Source organism: Hevea brasiliensis, chromosome 5 (genome assembly GCF_030052815.1).
Source record: "Hevea brasiliensis isolate MT/VB/25A 57/8 chromosome 5, ASM3005281v1, whole genome shotgun sequence".
Taxonomy (NCBI): Eukaryota; Viridiplantae; Streptophyta; class Magnoliopsida; order Malpighiales; family Euphorbiaceae; genus Hevea; species Hevea brasiliensis.
The window spans coordinates 111,998,127-112,016,406 of NC_079497.1; the positions used below are offsets into that span (position 1 = coordinate 111,998,127).

Sequence of the window (18,280 nt, forward strand, 5' to 3'; positions counted from 1 at the left end):
ATCAGAACAAACAAAAACAATAACACTAAGAGGAATTGGCACAAACAGAACTAATTTTCTGAGTTTAACACACAGTAATCAGAACAAATCCATCCTTCACAAACGTGAAAAGAACGAGTAAATGCAACACCAGCAAATCTGGAGGTGAACGGCATGGGAACCACACAAATCAAATCAAGCATGGAAGCCAAAGTCCCTTTGCGGCAAGAAGAAGGGTAGGCGAGGAAGGCAAAAACTTTATTAATGTGGAGAAACTCGAAGAGAAATGAAGATGAGGGAGGCGACGAAGGTTAGGCCCTGAGGGAGGCAAGGGATGAAGGGTGAGGATCTCTGACTCTGAGTGAGAATTAAAGGTAAATGAAGATTGAAGGTTGAGTCTTTCTGAGAGTGAGAGGAATTGAGGAAGAGTGAGGGCTTGAGGGTTTTATTTTATGCAAGCATGCTCAAATGATACAGTATTAGCATGTGATTTCGGTTTGGTTCAGTTAATTTAGTTTTTTATTAAATTAATCAAACCAAATCGAAAAAATAAAATTTTTTAATCACTAGCTGAAATCAAACTTCAATTTCTGAGTTCAACTTTGCGTACCACATATAATTAAATTTGCTAGGAGAAGTCTCATTCTATTTGCAATAATCTCAATAAATATGGAAGAATTATGTTACCATTGATTTGAAATTTACAATTTCAAATACCAAATTCAAACTACAAATTAATTTAAAATTTTATGAACTTAAAATAATAAAAAATTGCATTGAAGTTAAAATGATAGGAATTAAAGGGAAATTATTTATTTGATATCTATCAATTTTCATCTTTCAAACTTTTTTATGAATTTCAGTAAAATCTAATTAATTTATGAATTATTTTAAAAACTCAAAGAAGAGCAAACATACATGCTTAAACACCCTAAGAATATTAAAAAAAAAAATGGAAGGAGTTGCTAATAATAAAAACACTCACCAGTGTCCGCCTAAAGAAAATATCAAAATAAATAAGGAAAAAAAATGAAAAATATAAGAGAGAAGAAGTAGAAGTGAATACTTTTCTGTTTGTATTGAATAAACTGAATCGAGTTATTCTAATTCGATAATTCAATTTAGATTTTATAATAGTTTGATTCGTTTCAGTTATATTCTTAAATTTTTTAATTTATTTAGTTAATTTAATTTTGAAAAAAAATTTTTAATTGGATCGAATCGAATTAATATGAATTGAATATGAAGATGAATTTATTATATTCCCTTCTTGTAGCACGGTGGTAAGTTGCAATTTTAAGGACTTAGAAGTTTGATTTGGACACTTAACTTCAACCCTTTTATTTTTTTAAGTTTTACTGACAGATCTTAGCCATTCATTTTTAACAAATCTCAACCCTTTATTTCCCTATTATATATTCTCCCTTTTACATAAAAAAAATAAAATAAAATAGAAAACCTAAGAGTATAATTAATGGCTAGGAAAATAGAAGGAGAAAGGAAGGCAAAAGGGGGTGTAGGCAATGAGCATAGGAACAATAATAATAGATCAAAGGAACTGGAAAGGTGCAGGTATGTGGTAGGGGATGCAGCTACATATTTCTTTACATCACATGGGCTTGATTTTCGTGTTGAAGACACCATTTAATGGACTGATATTAAAGGAGCTTCAACTTTTACAGATAGTCGAGTACTTTCATATAGTCCTGAGACAATTCTTCAATTATTGACGTCCATCGGGTTTCAATGCCGACACGCCCTTTTTTCAAAAAGCAAAAAAAAAAAAAAAAATTCCAAATCTTCATATCCTGTAATCCAGATCAATGGTAAAAAAATAATTTTTATAAATATATAAATATATAATTTTTAGTATATCAAGATTATTTTATAATTTCTTAATAAATATAGAAAAAATAATCAAACATAAATAATATAATATAATAACCAATATTAAAGTGCCATTTAAAAAAAAAATATTTTTAAAAAATATTTTTATTATTTTTAATATTTAAAATACTCAAAAATATTAATTAATCAAAAATATTTTCTTAATAAAAAGAAAAATTAAAAATTTTGTGAAAAAAATATATCATAAAAATACATAATTTTTCTTTATTTAATAATTTAAAAGATAAAAAAGTTTTATTTATTTACAGATATAAGCCAGTGAGATTTTAGTAATTATCAGATACAAGCTCAATTTTAAATAAAAAAAATATTTTTAAAAACTATTATTTTATTTCATTATTTTAAAAAATTTATAATTAAAACATAGTAAATTAATTTTAATATTATTTATTAATTTATTTAAAATTATTTTTTATCAACAATTAATAAGAATACCAAATATGCGCATACAATTTAATTTCAGGAGAATAAAAATGCAGGCTAATTAATGCGAGGAAGTCAAAAGCAGGCCAAGCTTGCACAATTTCAAATACAATCTTTGTCATAGATCCCGGCCCGTACAACAATAATGTAATCACTATTCTTATAAAATAAATTATTTTTTTAATTTTTTAAAAATTAAAAAGTATAAACTCAGATTTAGCACTTATTTTAATTAAATAATATATTTTTAAATATATCACTTAAAATACTATTAAGTAAAATAGTTTTTATATAATCACAAAATGAATCGCATCTATAGTTCACCGACTAGGTATTTTTAAATTGAATATTTAAATCCAAACAAATCTATGATAGCTTTGGCTGGTCCCACATCATTAAAAATATTTATTGTAATCATATATGCATTTAATATAAAAAAAATATTAATTTTAATATATATATGTATAATTATAGCATATATTTATTATAATTTGATTTTTGATCCAATGATCAAACTAGATTATACCCATAATTTGTTTTCGTTTATTCAAATGCCCACATATATTGTATTAAAATTTCATAAAATTTCACTTAAACTATAAATTATAATATTATATTAATTATAATTTCATAATTGTATTAACCACGACAGAGAAGCACGATAAACATATAGACTTGAAATAAGAAATGACTAGTAGAGCTTAGGTGTGGCCTAGACTGGGAAAATCAAAACGGCTTGCCGTTCAGTATTGAAAAAAGTGTGTATCGGCTCCATCCCTAATCTGTGTTCAGAAGAAGAAGAAGCCAAAAAATCGGAGTCTCAGTGTGAGAGCGGATTAAGGGACAGTAAAAAAGGTATGACCCTAAACAATTGTATACTCGTCAGCAAAAAAGCCACCTCTGTACCCTATTTCGTCCTGTAGCCCTTAACCACGTGTCATCATTCACTAGCTTCTGTCCCTCTGCCCTACTGGTATTGCGTATTCCTAATCCTATCCTACTCCTCCTTCCCTCTCCCTCATCCTCATTTTTAACATTAACAACGCCCGTTTCTGTTTACACCAATGTGGCTACTCGTCATTCGCTATATTTAATATCTTCTTTTCTTATCTAATCAATTTTTTTTTAGTTGATTTTTTAAATTTTTCAAGTTTATTTTCTGATCGCACACACATATTTCAAAGACAATATTTGACATTTAATGTATAATCTTAAATGCTTATTTATTTACAGAACTCAATTAAAATTACATTGAAACACATTCGTTTTATTCTTTGAATTTTCTTTTTTTAAAAAAAAAAAATATATAACATTCAGAGAGAGGCGATACTTGATATTTTGATAAAATTATAATAATTTATTAAAATATTTTATTTTATAAAAGTACTACGTATATATATTTTATATCCAATATGAAATTTCAAAAGATCTATTTATATATAAAGTGATTAAAGTTATAGATTGAAATTAAATTAATTGATATTTTTAATTTTAAGGCTCAAGGAATTGAGATTGAATTACAAAAAATTGATTTCATTTTAATTTGATTGGAATTAATTTATTTTAATTAGTTTTTAATTGAATTTAATTAAAATCAATTGAAATTTAAGTTCTTAAAAAATTATAGTTTCTAAATAGGGATATAATTATTTCAACTTGCAAGGAGTACGAGATAAAACAATAGACGATAACATTGGCTCTTGTTTCTCATATTGTCTTTTATTATTATTATTATTATATTTTTTCCCATAAATAAATATTTACTTTACTTTTTATATGTCTAAAATTGTAAGTCACTTTCTTCTTTGAAAATAATTTATTTATTAGTTAGTTTGTTAATATGCATTAAAAAATAAAATTCATTACTTCTAATAATAATTTAATAACATGAATTATATAATTTTTAATATAATAATATGATTGGATGGTATATTAGAAAAAATCAAATAAAATTTATTGCTTTAATTGCATTAATTATATATTTTTTTAAACAATGTTAAAATAAAGGGAAGCGTATCTTTATGGGATTAAAGGAATTATAAATTACTACCTCTATCCACTTTTATTTGTCATTTAAAATTTTTACAAGATAATTAAGAAAGCATTTAAATTACTTAAATTATAACAAAATACTCCTCAATTTAATATTTTCATTTTTACCCATACCAACCAACTAATTTTACATTTACACTTCTTTTTTTTTTTTTTTTATAAAAATCATACAAGTTTTATAAATCAATATAAGTTTAGGATTTAAAACTATAAAAGCTTAACAGTTTGAAAAGTAAAAATCAAATTACAGCTAGAGAATTTCAACAATATTGAAATATTCAGATCACTTAAAAGAAAAAAAAAAGATTTGGCTAATTTGGCTTAGCATTATTCTTAATGATAATTCAAAATTCATTTATTAATTAGTTATTTTGCACGCACATTGCATAATTTATTTATTTATTATTTTAATATACAATTTATTATTTATTGTTGTAAAATTTTATATTTCAAAATCATATTATAAAATTTTTAATGATAAAATATTTAGTTAATTATGTTAAATATGATTAAAATTTTTATTAAAAATTTAAATAATTATATCCCTATTAAAATAAATTTAATTTTTATTTGTAAAATGATTATCAATTATTTTCCTCTAAATGGTATTTCAAAAAATGTTACAATATCATATTTTTATAGTATAATTGCATTTGAAAAAGACCATTATTATTAGAAATAGTTTGCTTATAATAATTATAATAATAAATATGCTAAAAAAATTTAAATATTATGGTAATATTCAATAATAATAATAATAATTTCTTAATTTATGATTTGCATTTTATTTATTTATTTTTTTAGGTCTTAAGTTTGTTTTTCTAAAATTAAATTTTTTACACTTCTGAGCAATTGCAAATCTTCATTGTTTAGTTTTTCCTATATAATATTTTACCTTTTCTAAAATAATATTTATTTTTTATATAAATTATTGAAAAGTTATATGGTTAATGTTATATATTTTTATTCTCATCATTTAATTTTCAAACTTTATATCCTTTATAAGAATGTTTCTTTTTTTAAGTATAGTCTATAATTATGCACATAACAAAAAATATTTAAAAAATAGTTTATTATTATAAATATAAACATAATGGATTTGAAAAATAAAATATAAAAAATAATTATACAAATTTAAAAAGTATAGAATAATTAAATTATTGATATAAGCATGTAAAAAAAATAAGAGATTTTAATAAGTCATATAGTCAATATTAAAGAGAAATGAGAAATAAATTTATTTTCTAGTATAATAAATAAATTATTTAATAGTAACTGATATAAATACCATTTAATTTTGAATTTTAAATTTTAATAAATGATTTGTATAATATTTTAAATTAATTTATGTATACCAATAAAAGATAAAAATAAAGTAGAAAAAAATAAAAATAAAAATGTTACAACTTTAAAAAAATAAAATGGATAAAATGAAAAGGCAAAATGAGGATTTAAATTTTAAAATTAAGAAGGATAAATTGAATTATAAATTAATCAATATTTATGCCAAGTGAATATTATTTATCAAATTATTAAGCCATGTGGATTATAAAATACGACACATAATAAATTTTTAAGTATATTAATAAGTCAAATAACTTAATTTTATGAGATCATTTTCATGTTTTAGCTTATATATATATATTGATTTGTTATGAAATACTTCTCCAAAAACTCATCAAACTGAAACACTAAAAATTCATACCATTTGACATAAATTATATCTTCTCTGTTATAATGATTTAATTTTAAAAATAAATTACTACTATAAAGTATACTACAGTAAGATTAATTAACATGAGAAATTATTTGATGCATCCGGTGCACATGCATCATCTCTCACAATTATATGAGACTTATTCTCTATATTATAGCTAGGAGGACTTACTTTTCTGTGAGAGAATGAGTACTATTTTTTAGTGATTCAGATATATCTAATAATTAACTAATTAACATTATGTCTTGAAATTCTATTACTTCACATAGAGCTAATTATCTACCGATAAATATACTCATCCACAGTGGTTTTTTTTTTTATTAGATTGGTAAGTACAATCAAAATATTTAATTTTTTTTAATATTAATACATAATTAATTTTAGATAGAATTAAGTGAAAAAATATTTATATAATCGATCTCAATTAATTTAAAATTAAAAATTAATTATTAATATTGCTAAATGAATTTAGAATAAATATGAAGACTTTTTAGACTCCGTATATTTTGTAAAAAAATGTTTTTCATATATAAAAAAAGTTAAATTATTTTTACAAAAAATTAATTTTTTTTTTAAATATATATTTTTTAAAATTTTAATAATTTTATTAAAATATAAAAATATTTATACAGATAACATAAATATCTACTATTAATTTTACACCGTAGCCGAATGATGGAATGTCCATGAAAAATATTACACTAATCGGCTTCATACACATTAGAGACGCCCTCCACTTGCATCAGAGCAAAGCTCAGTGTTATCACTTGTGCTTAAACTTGATAGAGATCTCATATATAAACGGGAAGGGAATCATAGAAAGCTATACGTAGTTAGGCAAACTTGAACGCACACACAATGGACACAGACATGGGACCATTGCCCTGTGCATAAATTCAAGCTTTTTCGTGGACGACACGATCCGAGTCTGCCGCTATCTCCTTTCTTTCCCTTTCGCTTTCTTCTTCTCTCTCTCTCTCAAACCCTTTCTTTTCTTGTTTAGTTTTTTTTTTTTTTTCCTTTACTTCTCTTTCTTTCTTTTCTTCAAGAATCAAATGGAAATGGAAGATCACAATCACCATAATCAGTATAGCATAGATCTCAGGCAGTTCATCAGCGGGAGACCTACCCATTTCCCTGCAATCCCACAGCCACAGCCAGCTGAACGCTTCTCTGCTGCCCACAGGAATCTGCCACCACAGGGCCACCACTACGATATGATGATGCTGATGCCTCGGGTTGCTGGTTTGCACGAGTTCCACTCCGATTCTACTACTGCTGCTTGTGTCCCTCCTCCTGCCGCTACTGCTGTTGTCACTACCGCTAATAGTGCTAACAACACTGTCGCTGCTGCTTCTGCTACACCTACACTGAGTGGATTGGAAGCTGAGGCAGGCTCCTTTGGTGGTGATGCTGGTACTGGTAGATGGCCTCGACAAGAGACTTTAACACTTCTTGAGATCAGATCTCGTCTTGATTCCAAGTTTAAGGAGGCTAATCAAAAGGGTCCCTTGTGGGATGAGGTTTCTAGGTATTTTATCATGTTACCCTAACTAAAATTCTTGTTTTCCCTTTTGTTCTTTCTTCTTCTTGTTCTTCTTGTTCTTCTTCCTCCTTCTTTTCTTTTAAATTTTTGGGTTTCCTTGACCGAGGTTTAGCAATTTCCTCCCCTTTTTTCCCCATCTTTTCTTTTGTTATTTGCCAAATGTTGCTTCATTCTGACATGGGGTAACAAGATTTTAACAAAGCCCATATGCCTTTGCAATTGTATTTCAAAAACGTTCTTCTTTCCTTCTTTACATTTGTTCTTTTTTTTTTTTTTTTTTGGCTTGTTGATGGTAATGATGAAGGAAGGAGCAGTTTGTTCTGAATACTAAGAAGATGCAAACAAAGTGTATGTTGCTTTTTGCTATAAAAAATGACTCGTCATTGTGCTTCTCTTTTGCTGCTGCCTGAGAAAACTTTTTGAAGGGACTTTGGCTTACAGGTTTTGACTAAGAAAATGACTTCTCAATCACAACTCAGGTGTTATTTTCTTCTTAGCTTCGTTTTGTGATTTCGCGTTTGAAAAAGGGTTGATAGGCTAGTGTATGGCTCCATTTCTTTTTTGAAAATGTGTACCTTTCTTTCTGGTGCAAGTTTAGCTGGCCTTTTTCCTGAAAAATGGCTAACCTTTTTGGATGCTTAGGTACCCATCTGCTAATGGGAATCTCCCTCATAAGCCTTATCATTGTTTAGCAATTTGAATAGTAGCATATTAAATTGGGCCAACTACAACTACTCAGCAACAAAACAACATGAAACTAGAAAGCATTAGCAAAGCTCATTATCACATGAAATTTATTGGCTACTTTACATTTTAATCTAGGGTTCCTCTCGATCTATCATCTCTTCCTTGCTTCACTCTATTTTCATTATATTTACCACTGTTTTCTTTTTTTATTTTTATTTTTCTTTTAATGTATAGGATTATGTCTGAGGAGCACGGTTACCAGAGAAGTGGCAAAAAATGCAGGGAGAAGTTTGAAAACTTGTACAAGTACTACAAGAAGACTAAGGAAGGAAAGGCAGGAAGACAAGATGGCAAGCACTATAGATTCTTTAGGCAACTTGAAGCTCTCTATGGAGAGACAAGCAATCCTGCCTCAGTCCCAGAAACCCAATTTATTGGAAATAATCTTCGATTTCACACTGTTGCCAGCACCTCTACTCAAGCAAACCAGGAGATCTTTCATTCTCAAAAGTTTTGTGATAGTCTTAGCCTCTCCAACTCCTCCGAATTCGATACTTCTTCTTCTGAGGATAATGATCTAAGTACTGCTACATTAGTGGAGAATGATTCAACGGAAAAGAGGAGAAAGAGAAGAGATGGAAAGAACTGGAAGGCAAAGATAAAAGACTTTATCGATTCGCAGATGATGAAGCTAATTGAGAGGCAAGAGGCATGGTTGGAGAAATTGACAAAGACCCTCGAGCAAAAGGAGCAAGAGAGAATTTTCAGAGAGGAAGAATGGAGGAAACAAGAAGCTGCGAGGATAGATAGAGAACACAAGTTTTGGGCTAAGGAGCGAGCCTGGATCGAGGCTCGCGATGCTGCTTTAATGGAAGCTTTGCGAAGACTAACAGGAAGAGAAGCAAATGCTTCGTCTCCTGAAGAACTGATAAGGGCCGAGATTCGAAATCAAAGCGAAAATGGGATTGAAAATAGAAGTGAAACAGCACACAACAGCCTTAAATGTGATAGCTGGACAGAGGCTGAATTTACAAGACTAATGCAATTGAGAAGCAACATGGAATCCAGGTTTCAGCAAAGCGGGTGCCTGGAGGAGGAGGCTTTATGGGAGGAAGTAGCAGCGAAGATGGCTTGTGTGGGCTATGAAAGGAGTTCCTTAATGTGCAAGGAGAAATGGGATAGCATCAACAATCATACGAGGAAAACCAAGGAGGGCAACAATAAGAAACGAAAGGAGAATTCAAGAGGCTCTTGTTACTTCCAAAGCAATGAGTCCATGTACAATCCTGGAGGAGCTTACTGTGAGATTAACGAACAAGAGCCAGAAACAGTGAGGCTTCAAGCAAATGAAGGTTCATCACCAGCAAATTCTAATGCTGGAAATGCAGTAAGTGATAGCTGCTTTAGATTCTTGATGGGTGATGGTGGGGAGAACTTGTGGGAGAATTATGGCTTGAAGCTTAGTAAAGGAGATCAAAACCAGTAAGCCATAACTCTCACTGACAGTTTGTTTAGTTGGTCTACTAAGCAGGATCCAAGGAGATGATGATGTGAAGGGAAGAAATTGACTCGTTAAAAGAGGTACAGGAATTGACACAGATGGGACCTTATTGCAGTCTGTAAGCAAAGGAGAGCTGACTTAGGATTTATATATTGGGATTGGTGTTTATCGTTTTAATGGGTATTATTAATTATATGCAGATCATTTAAGATTGAAAAAAATAATGGGTCTTTATCTTTTCATGAGGATGAGGAGGAGGAAAGAGAGCTTGGAATGTTGCTAGCTGGTAGCAGTGTTGGGCTCTCATCTTAACAATTTTCTTTTGAGGTTCTCCAATTTGTGCTAAGATTTCCTTGTGCATGCAATTGCACTATTCTGGTAGTTGATCTTCTACCTGCTGCTCCAATTCGTTTAAGTAATTTTGAAGGCAATGATTCCATTTAAATAACCCTACTTTTCATCTGTACGTACAAATTGAGAATTTCCAAATCTCAGAAAAGTTTTAATGAAAAAGCAAACTTGGTATTTCACTTCGAGAACAGAAAATAAGCAAAGAATGCATAGGCCAATGAGATGTCGTTTTGCAAAGTATTTGGGCTTTTAGTGATGGCATTGAAAGCTGTGTGCATGCATCCATAGATTATAGATTTTAAGCCTCTCCGAGACATGAATCTCCATTCCTCATTGGGATTGTTTATAGGATATTTCTGCCAACATAGAAGTATTTCTGTTACTGTTTAGACACGCGCACAGAAAAATTACTATTAAGGCAGTTAATTTTCTTTTCTATAATATTCCAGGTTTGAAGAAATTAACTGCATCGATCTTGATGACCACCTACCCACAAATCACAACGTCACCAGTAAGCAGAACTGTCCTCCCATCTGCAAGTTTGAAAATGAATATGCTTCTTTGATGCTTTCTATGACTTGTCCCTTCAATTCATAGCGCCTTCGGCCAGTTTAATGGGATTTAAGGGAGAGGGAAGGGATACTCAAATTTGAACTATGGTGACCCTCTGCATTAGGAGACAACCAACCGTTAGATGAGTGATTAAATGACTAGTTAAACATAAATGCATGAGAGGGTGTGTAGTCTGATATAAATGATATAGACTGAGCATAAGATAATAGTGGTAAATATAAAGATTTGGATAATTATTTATTGAGTTCATATTTAGAATTTAGTTAAACCCGATTTATTTTTTCAACGACTTAGACTTTAAGTTAAAAAGCAAGTTAACTAACCTAGCTAGTTATATTATGCAAATTCGTCAATCATCTTGATATAACCCTAGCTTCAAGTAGCTAGCTAGTTTGTTAACTCATGGAAATTACAAAATGAAAGCAATATTAATTTAAGTTTAATTATTCTTGCCATTCTAGCACAACCAAAGCTGCTTATAGTTCAAACAAGTGGGGGCAAAACAAGCTGAACTTTCTTGTCCATAATTGACAAAGGATAAGAAAGAGATTGACGTAGTCCAGCCTGAAGAGGAACCTTGCCCTTCAATAACAAACATGATGGTACCATACAATACACACAAAAATCACAAACAGATCCAAACCCACCAGAAACTGTGCAATGGTGTCATATGTTAGTCACAGATCAAGGACTTTTTTCCGTACTCAGGAAAGAGTAAAGAAGCTTCCCGTCAGGAGAAGCCAAAGAAAGGTGAGACATTATGTTCACTATCACTAGCAAAAGTACCAGTAGTCTCTTCATGTACTCAGCTTTATTTCTTTCTTTTCTCTCTTCTTTCCTGTCTCTTGAAGCCAGCTTACTTGCTTGTTCCAATGCCTAGTGTCAGTTTTAGTCATTGGTGCAGTTAATTAAAGGAAAGGATATTACATGACAATTATGGGATTGGGAAAGAATTGAAAATTTAAAGCATACCCAGCTTTTAGGTTTTGGTGACGGCGGTGATGGTGGTGGTATGGAAGAGGAGGTGGAGGAGGAGAAGAGGTGGTGGATAGTGCCATTTAGATTTGACGTGACAAGTTACTGAGCTTTAAGCCAGGAAATTTAAACTGCCATGTGTTATTGCCCCCCAAACACAATTAACTTGGCTATAATTGGCAAGTCCAGCTTTCTATACTTTAACAATTTTTGTCCGGGCCAGAAATGGTTAACTGCAAACATCAATTGCGTTACCATTTAATAGATTTTGATGCTGTTTTTCTAGCAATTCAGATTCATGTTCAATTACTGAGACTACACGATAAAAGCTATACTTCTATTCTTTTTCCTGTGAAATGGGCCCATTGGCTCAGCTGGTTAGAGCGTCGTGCTAATAACGCTAATGTTGCAGTTTCGAAACCTCCATGGGCCATAACTGTACTTTTCCCAATATTTCCTTTTTTTCTTATGCATTTGAGCTATTGAGGTTCACTTGCATTTGGGCTGTTGGGAAGCCAATTTTTAAGGGCTTAAAAGGTGCAAATACATGGGCCTCACTTTGGGAATTTAATCAAGAAAACTATAGTAGCATTGTAACATGTGAAAAATAACGGATCGACAGCCTATAACACTGTCTTCGAAACGAGAATTTATATGATACATTAGTTACTTGAGGTAAGATCATCTGTATGAGATGAGTGAATATGTGTACTTGCTATGATAAATAATTCATGATACTAAATTATTCTTTGAATTAAAATATTTTTCTTTTTCAATACATGTTAAATAGGAATATATTAATAAGTTAATAACTAAATTATTATTTCAAAAAGAAAAGTGATTTATAATGTGAGACAGATAAAAAAAGAAAAATAAGTATATCTTCGTGAGACGAATAAAGTATTTATATACATATTTAACAACTATTTATTTATCATTTTAAGTCAAATGTTAATATAAAATCACAATGATATTATATATTTTCTTGAAATAAGATACTAGAAATTATTTTTCATGATGTTGTCTTGAGATATCCATTGATACAGACCTCTAACATAAGTGAACACTAGATGGGTTGACTTGAAGAGGTTCTTGAGTCAATAAAGATTCTAGATATTGAATCAAAGGAAATGAGAGCCAGAAACATCCCTCTCAATCTCTTTTAGACATCGGTCTAACTTCTATTGAGAATTCTTAATTAGAATAGGATTTGAATTTCCAAATAAGATGGGATGCATATTATTAGGTCATTTAGTTATATGCGAATATCATAGTGTCCATATCTTAGAAGTTGGAAACTAATTGCTATTCTTGACTACAAGTCCGAACTATTTGTAAATTCTTAAACATGGAGATATCTAAATAGTCCACTTAGGTATTTTAAGGGTGTATCATATCATTGGATAAATTATTATTTAACTCATGTATTTTAATTAAACTAATTAATTGGTCTTTGCATTTTTAAAAATACACTATTTAATATCTTTATTTTGCTTTCATTAAACTGTTTCTCTAATAATTTTTTCATTAGTTAATATTGGTTAAACTACTCTTTAGTCTCTCTATTTTAGTAAAACTAATTAGTTAGCCTTTATATTTTAAAAAAATACATTAGTTAGTCTATGTAATTTGACTCCGTTCATTGTTTAGTTCAATAATTATTTTTTTATCTAAACTATCTTAATCCTCTCCCTTATATTCCTCTCTTATTTCTCTCTCTCTCTCCATGTTTCTTCTCCTTTACACCCACACTTTTTTTACTAATTCTCTCATTGTTTTTATCTATTGATAAAAATAATATAAGCTATTTACGCAAAAAAATTAATCAATTTTTTAAATTTCTAAATAATTAAAGAAAATTATTTTCTAGAGAAAACACAACAAAAATGTATAAGGAATTAAAAAATTTTTTAAAATATAAATTCAAATTTAGTCTTTACATAGTAAAATTTCTATTCATACCCAAGAATATATTTTTTAAATATTGTATTTTTTAAAATATATAAAATAATTAATTATTTTCATTAAAATAGAATGACTAAATAATAGTATTTTCAAGGATCAACTAATTAATTTCTTTAAAATAGAAGGACTAAATAGTAGTTTATATAACATGAATATTAAAAAATTAGACATAGTAATTAAATAGTTTAACAAAAATAAAATATAAAAATATAATAATATATTTTTCTAAATATAAATATTAAATAATTAATTTCATTAAAATATAAGAACTAAATAATAATTTTTCCAATATAATCTCACCACCAAATCACCAATATATTTTCGCGTGGTGGATATTGAGAAATTGAAACATCAATCTACGATTCGAAGGCCATGCAGCCATCATTCTATTCAGAGGCCATGTAGCCATAATTCAAAAGAATAATGTGGTCGAAGAAATAATGTTTTGTGAGTGTTTTCCTTTATTTTTAATTCCATAAATTGCGTATTGCATTAATGAATTTGTTAAAACGCACACAAATTTAAATTAGACAATAGTAAATTACAAAGTAAAAGAAAAAAAAAAAATATATATATATATATATATATAATTACTTAAAATTTTCAAATTTTAATTTTAATATATTTTTAAATATTTCACAAATTTATTAAAAAATATAACAAATATAATTAACCTCATACTCTATTTTTTATTTTAGCCAAATCACAATATAATATATCTAAAATTCATGACATATAAAATAACAAAGCTGTAATTAAATTTTAAACTCAACCATAAATATTTTGATACCATCATTTCTTTTAGTTTTTACATCATGAAACTAATTTCCCTTCCAAAATCCATTTCCATTTGCCTGCATACGAGATCGTCAACACGAGCAACAACAAAAATACATCTTACCCGCACAGGCAGCAACCCTTTGGGAACAAGGCCACGCTCGAATACTCTTCATTTTAGGCCCGCATTTCCAGAAAGCCTTGCATCTTTTATCAAGATAACGAGCGAAGATTGACTATAAGGTTACAGCATACATAATTCACAATGAAAATAACAAGTGCACAGATCTATGTTTCCATCAGATATCGTTGAAATTCAATAAATTGTAGGAAAACAAAACATAAAAACAGTTCTCCACCGAAACTGTCCAAAACCATTCAAACTCAACACGCCGATGTTTCCTCGACCTTTTATTATGCTACTTCAAGCTAAATCCTATCATTAACTTAAGAAAAGAAGAAACTACAATTACTATGCCTGAGATGAGACATCCTATTACTCATCACTTTCAAACACACTTTGAGACCTCTTAGTATTTGTAGTCCTTGACATGGAGGCTCTCTGAAGCACCCTCACCGAGAGTGGCATCGCCTTTGTAAGTTCCAAGAGTTGCCTCTGAGTTGGCCTTGCACCTGACGATGAATGCATCCTGAGCCTTCTTCACATTCTCCTCCTTGCCAGCCCATGCCTTAAGGGTACTCTGTTGAAGGGCACGTCCAAAGGAGAAGGATAGAGACCATGGCTTCTTGGTCTTGAGCTTGTTCATGGCATTGAGGTTAAGGGTGGCCTCCTCCTCACTCTGGCCTCCAGACAAGAACACAATAGCAGGAACTGCAGCAGGCACAGTGCGTTGGAGGGCACGGACAGTGTACTCAGCAATCACCTCAGGTGCAACTTTTTTGGATTCTGATCCTGGGGTCACCATGTTGGGCTTCAAAAGGGTTCCCTCAAGCAAGACATGGTGGTCATTGAGAGCTTTGTAGCAGGCAGCAAGAACGCGCTCAGTGACCTCGGCACACTTGTTAATGTCATGAGGTCCATCAACCAAGATCTCAGGCTCCACAATAGGGACCAACCCGTTCTCCTGGCAGATGATGGCATATCTGGCCAACCCATTGGCATTCTCATTGATGGCAAGCTGAGATGGCTCATTGGGGCCAATCTTGAGTACAGCACGCCATTTGGCAAAGCGAGCGCCAGCCTCGTAGTACTTCTGGCATCGCTGTGCAAGGCCATCAAGACCCTGGGTTGTAGTCTCACCATTGGTGCCAGCAAGTTCAACGGTACCCTTGTCAACTTTAATACCAGGAAGGACACCTCCCTCCTTCAAGATGTCAACAAAAGGCTTGCCTAAACAAATTAACATTCAAATCAGATAGGCATTCAAGGGGGAAAAAGTCAACAGAGAATGACTTTAAAAACAAAAGAGCATAGCCTGCGAGCGGGGCCAAAAACTGATGCGTTAATGAGAAACTACTTTTGGGACAAATAATCTTCCAGCATGAAATATAATCCAAAACCTAATCAAGAACAACACCTGATTTTGACTTCTGGTAAAGGGTTTCCTCAAAGAGAATCACGCCACTGAGGCATTGGAGAGCACCAGGGGTGGTGAAGAGGAGTTCTCGAAGCGCCCTTCTGTTGTCCTCAACATTCTCAACGTTGATGCTGGCTAGACGCTTGCCAATAGTGCCAGTAGACTCGTCAGCAGCAAGGATACCCTTTCCAGGGGTTCCAATATAGGCGGCATTGGCAATAAGCTCATCTGCAAGGAGAGAGAAATTTTATAAGATGTTATGTTAGATGCATAAGAGAGATTCGGAATTAGATAACCATCAAGCTCTCGAAGATTCAGCATATTCAGATCTCACAGGTAAAATCCAAAAACCAACCAAAGCAACAATTCCAAACTAATGACAGCAACAGGTAAAACCATTTATCAGCTGATAACCCCCACGCATGCACAATTAGGAAATTATCTAAATCATGTCGGGAAATTTGACAAGGAATCTAGTCACTCACATTTCATTCCATATGTACTAAGAAATTATCAAAATTCAAAAATTAAACAAATCTTATCACAGCATTAATCATATGATATTGTTTCGTTTGTCATAAGTAGGTAGACACATAATAACTTACTCAACAACTACAATAATCCATTGAATTCCAAACCTTTCCCACACAAAATTGATCCAAAATTTCCATACCACAAAACTAGTGAGTGAATCAATCAAAAGTGTTACTGAGATAGTTTGGTTCAACAAACAACTGATCTTCATAAAGTGAACAATATTAAAACAGATCCTATAGTCTAGATCAAATATGCAGCTCGTTAAAGAAATTATAGAAGACAAACAGATTTGATTCGTGTCATCCCATTCTTGCTATACACAAACAAATGCAAATAGATCATGACGGTCGATCAACATTAAGAAGAAGAGTCAGATTCCATTGAAACACACAGACAAGTGATCTGATAATTCCAAAAAAAAAGAGGGAAATGGATGTTCAGCATCACTAATTCAACATAGATCCGACAAATAATCTTGAAATGAAAACGATCAGAGGAGAGAAAACACAGATCTAATCAACTAAACCAGTGAAGATCTAACAAGAAAATAGAGAACATCCACAAAAATCTAGCGAAACAATCTAAAATCGGAGAGAAGAGAATAAGAAGGAGAGGATACCGGCGTATTTTCCCTTGAAGCAAGACATGGTTGAATAGTAGAGACTGGGAGATTTCTAGAGAGGGTTTTGAGAGAGAGAGAGAGACAGAGAGAGCTAGGTGCTGTAGGGGTTTTATTTTTGAGGGGAGAGTGAGCGGGGATGGTTAAAATGGAAAGAAAGTTAAAATTGGGGTTAGAGGGCGCATCGATATCGTCGCAACTTGCTTTTCTTTTGCCTTTTTTTCACGTAACGGTGTACCGCCGTTGGAGATCACGTTCCTCTTTGGCGGTTTTCCTCTTCTTTTACTCTTTTGCCCTTCCCCCCTTATTGGCCCACTGTTTGCTTCCTTCCGGCCCATTGGATTGTCTTATAAACAGTTGGGGATAAAATAAAAAAAATTAAATAAATATATAAAAATAATTAAAAAAATATTGTCTTGATAATCTGTCATGATTATAAATTAGGTGAGTAGTACTTAATCGAGTTATTTTTCAGTAAAAAGTTGTAATAAGTTGACCATTAAGGTAATTTATATGAAAAAAATTTATATATCTAAATTTAGGTAATTTAGTATTAAGGTTTAATTGTTATTATTGTATTTTATAACATTAGTCTAATATATTTATGATAAATAATTCTGAAATATCCCTAATAAAATTAAATTTTAATTAATAAAAATATGAAATTTTTATACCTACTAATTCCATTAATTTTATTTGATATTAGTCGAGTGAAAAAAGTTAACTTATTTAGTTGTTATAAATTTTTTAACTTTCCGTTAAATTGAGGGACTCACTTGTTTTCAGTACAGGAAGTAAATTCTTTAACTTTCACCTAAATAACTTTTCTGAGCTCCTACTTTCTATCTTGCCTTTGTAAAGTTTTGTGCAGAATCCTTTTCACTCTTTATGGTTCACATAAATTCTATACTTGAACTATTCTCACCATTTACAAGGATCGTGACCGGACCAGCTTTTTTTTTTTTTTTTTTTTTTTAAATTCCAGCGTTTTTCATGTGGCCACTTCCTTGAGTCCAGTAATTCAAGTATTGTGCCAAGACTTGCACGCAACAGGGGCTACATGGTAAGAAAGCCATGTGAAATATGATACATGCTTAGTTCTCCCTTACACCATGTAGTGATTCATGATGCT

The 18,280-nt window shown here is 30.8% G+C and overlaps 2 protein-coding genes across 2 annotated transcripts; one reads left to right on the plus strand and one right to left on the minus strand.

The window, feature by feature from the left end:
- The first annotated feature begins 6,904 nt into the window (after window positions 1–6,904).
- Window positions 6,905–10,206, plus strand: LOC110638578 (trihelix transcription factor PTL-like). Its single transcript, XM_021789174.2, has 2 exons — window positions 6,905–7,610; window positions 8,547–10,206. Exons 1-2 carry the CDS (start codon window positions 7,135–7,137, stop codon window positions 9,796–9,798), a joined length of 1,728 nt encoding a protein of 575 aa, XP_021644866.1. The 5' UTR covers window positions 6,905–7,134; the 3' UTR covers window positions 9,799–10,206.
- A 4,539-nt stretch (window positions 10,207–14,745) lies between these two features.
- LOC110638559 (fructose-bisphosphate aldolase 6, cytosolic) lies at window positions 14,746–17,316 on the minus strand. The gene is made up of 3 exons (XM_021789153.2): window positions 17,149–17,316; window positions 15,993–16,220; window positions 14,746–15,805 (listed from the first exon to the last, which is right to left on the minus strand). Exons 1-3 carry the CDS (start codon window positions 17,174–17,176, stop codon window positions 14,985–14,987), a joined length of 1,077 nt encoding a protein of 358 aa, XP_021644845.1. The 5' UTR covers window positions 17,177–17,316; the 3' UTR covers window positions 14,746–14,984.
- Window positions 17,317–18,280: the final 964 nt, after the last annotated feature.